This window comes from Austrofundulus limnaeus, unplaced genomic scaffold (genome assembly GCF_001266775.1).
Source record: "Austrofundulus limnaeus strain Quisiro unplaced genomic scaffold, Austrofundulus_limnaeus-1.0 Scaffold1257, whole genome shotgun sequence".
Lineage (NCBI taxonomy): Eukaryota > Metazoa > Chordata > Actinopteri > Cyprinodontiformes > Rivulidae > Austrofundulus > Austrofundulus limnaeus.
In genome coordinates, this window is record NW_013953659.1 from 19,503 (window position 1) to 21,687 (window position 2,185).

The following is a 2,185-nucleotide window of genomic DNA, read 5'->3' on the forward strand; positions in this document are numbered from 1 at the left end:
AGGACTGGTCCAGGACTGGTCCAGGACTGGTCCAGGACTGGTCCAGGACTGGTCCAGGAGTCCTTCTGGAAGAGAGACAAAGAAAACATGTTACTGATAAAAGTAATGACAACAAATGTGTAGAGGAAAGTGAGTAAAGACAGCAGCAGAGTGAAGAAATGTGCTCAGTTTGTGCTCCATCACTCTGCAGCAGGAATAACTCAGGAAACCTACGGTCAGTCTAACTATAGGATTTAGAAATAATTCTGTTCCTTTCTGCCTTTTTCTGCTAATTTTTGCTATTTTATAGATGCTTTCCTCTATATTCAGCTATTTTTAGCTTGTGGCTTTTAGCTTCTTTCTGATATATCACATACATTTCTGCTCTTTTTACTGTTTTTCTGTGAAGTTTGGCTTTTCTCTGCTTCTTTCAGCTTTTCAAATTGAACTTACATTAATACTTTTGCTACTATCAGCTCAATTTCAGCAGCTTTCAGCTGAAGTTTTAAGCAAGAAACATTCACACCAGCATTTTTGCAAGAAATGTTATTTCTGATGTGTTTGAATGGCTACTTGGTCTGTTTTCACTATTTTGTTTCAGGGCCTGGGGGTTGGGAAGTGTTCCAACTTTAAACAACTCAAAACCATTAATTAAGGCTGATGTAGAAAAAATATATAACTGAGATTTAAAAAAAAACTAGGCTACCAGAGAAAACCTGAAGCAGAAAAGTTGGAGGCCTCTACAGGTGGAATACACTAATAACACTCCAGCTTCAACATCACTAACACAGCTTGTTTACATGAACTAAAGTCGTAATTATGGGTAAAAAATCAAATGTATTTGTAATTAAACTAAGGAGAGTATTTCTGAGGTGAAAAGTGAACAGAAAGTTTATTATTCGGGCAGAGTTCAACAACCTGTGGGGCCTTCCCCTCTGTTATTACCTGCTCCTGGGAAATGTAGTCTCATGAAAAATACTTTATGTTTTATTTTATTTGAATCTATTGTAATTTTAATCTTTCTCTCAAAATGAAATTATAATACGTTCACACCATGTGTTCAGACGTTTTGGTTCTGTTTCACGCTTTACTTACAATAAAAACGAAGATTAGAGTTTCTGTTGAAACTACATATCCCAGAGGGCTTTGTGTTTTACACGCATGCGCAGTGAGGTTGGTCGAAAGGGGCGAGACGGAAAGAACGGTTTGTCAGGGAGGCTAGTATGTGGCGGTGAAATTTAACATTATAACCATGATTTGTTCCCTGTTATCGTAGACGTTTCGGTTCGGTACCGTTTGGACTTTGCCAGGCCGGCTTCGTGGGACGTTCGGCGACAACGACGTTTCTGAAAGGCATCGTCCAAGTGTTAATGTTGGCCGGACTGGAGGAGTAGACGTAACAGTTTGTTTATTTATTTATTTGACGGGCAGAATGCCGCGGGACAACAAAACTGCTCTGATCCAGAAAATAGCCAAGCAGGCCCAGCTGACGTTCACAGGCCTGCAGGCCTCCTCCAGCGGGGAAACTAAAGCTTTTACGGACATGCTGAATGAACTCATCTCCTTCGTCACCTCCGTCAGAGCCGCAGACCTGAAAGTTGCTCGTCGGAAAAGCAAATCGAGCTCCGGGGCGGGGGGGCTCCAGAGCCCCCCGGTCAGCTACATGCACATCTGCGAGACGGAGGCGTTCAGCATGGGGGTGTTTCTGCTGAAGAGGGGGGCCTCCATCCCGCTGCACGACCACCCAGGCATGAACGGGATGTTAAAGGTCTTTATTTTTTTAAACATTCCACTTAAATAATCTAGAGTTGTTTTGTTTTGTCCTTTTACCTTCCTGTGTGCAGAAGTTTCAAAATAAAAGCATCGCTGCTGTCAGGTGCAGTTTGTAAAGTTACACAGTCAAACATTACCACCAATATTTTTGTTTTATTTAGACTTTTATAAGAAAAAAAGAACAGATTTATTTTTAAAAGTCAGTTTTTCACCATATGATTCATACATTTATAAATGTCATAGTTTATAAACTAAATATTTAACTTACAAATTAAATATTTAGTTAACAAGCTAAATATTTAATTTGTGACTTAAATATTTAGGTAGCAAGTTAAACATTTAGGTAGCCACCTAAATATTTAACTTAAATATTCAGCTAGCCACCTAAATATTTAGCTTGAAAGTTAAATATTTAGCTAGCCACCTAAATATT

The 2,185-nt window shown here is 39.3% G+C and overlaps 1 protein-coding gene across 1 annotated transcript in view; it reads left to right on the forward strand.

Moving 5' to 3' along the window:
• Positions 1 to 1,166: 1,166 nt before the first annotated feature.
• The window catches only part of adoa (2-aminoethanethiol (cysteamine) dioxygenase a), a 5,031-nt gene continuing 4,012 nt past the window's right edge, over positions 1,167 to 2,185 (forward strand). The window contains exon 1 of the mRNA XM_014031473.1: positions 1,167 to 1,747. Coding sequence (XP_013886927.1) covers positions 1,412 to 1,747 — 336 coding nt within the window. The 5' untranslated portion in view covers positions 1,167 to 1,411. The remainder of the gene's footprint in view (positions 1,748 to 2,185) is intronic.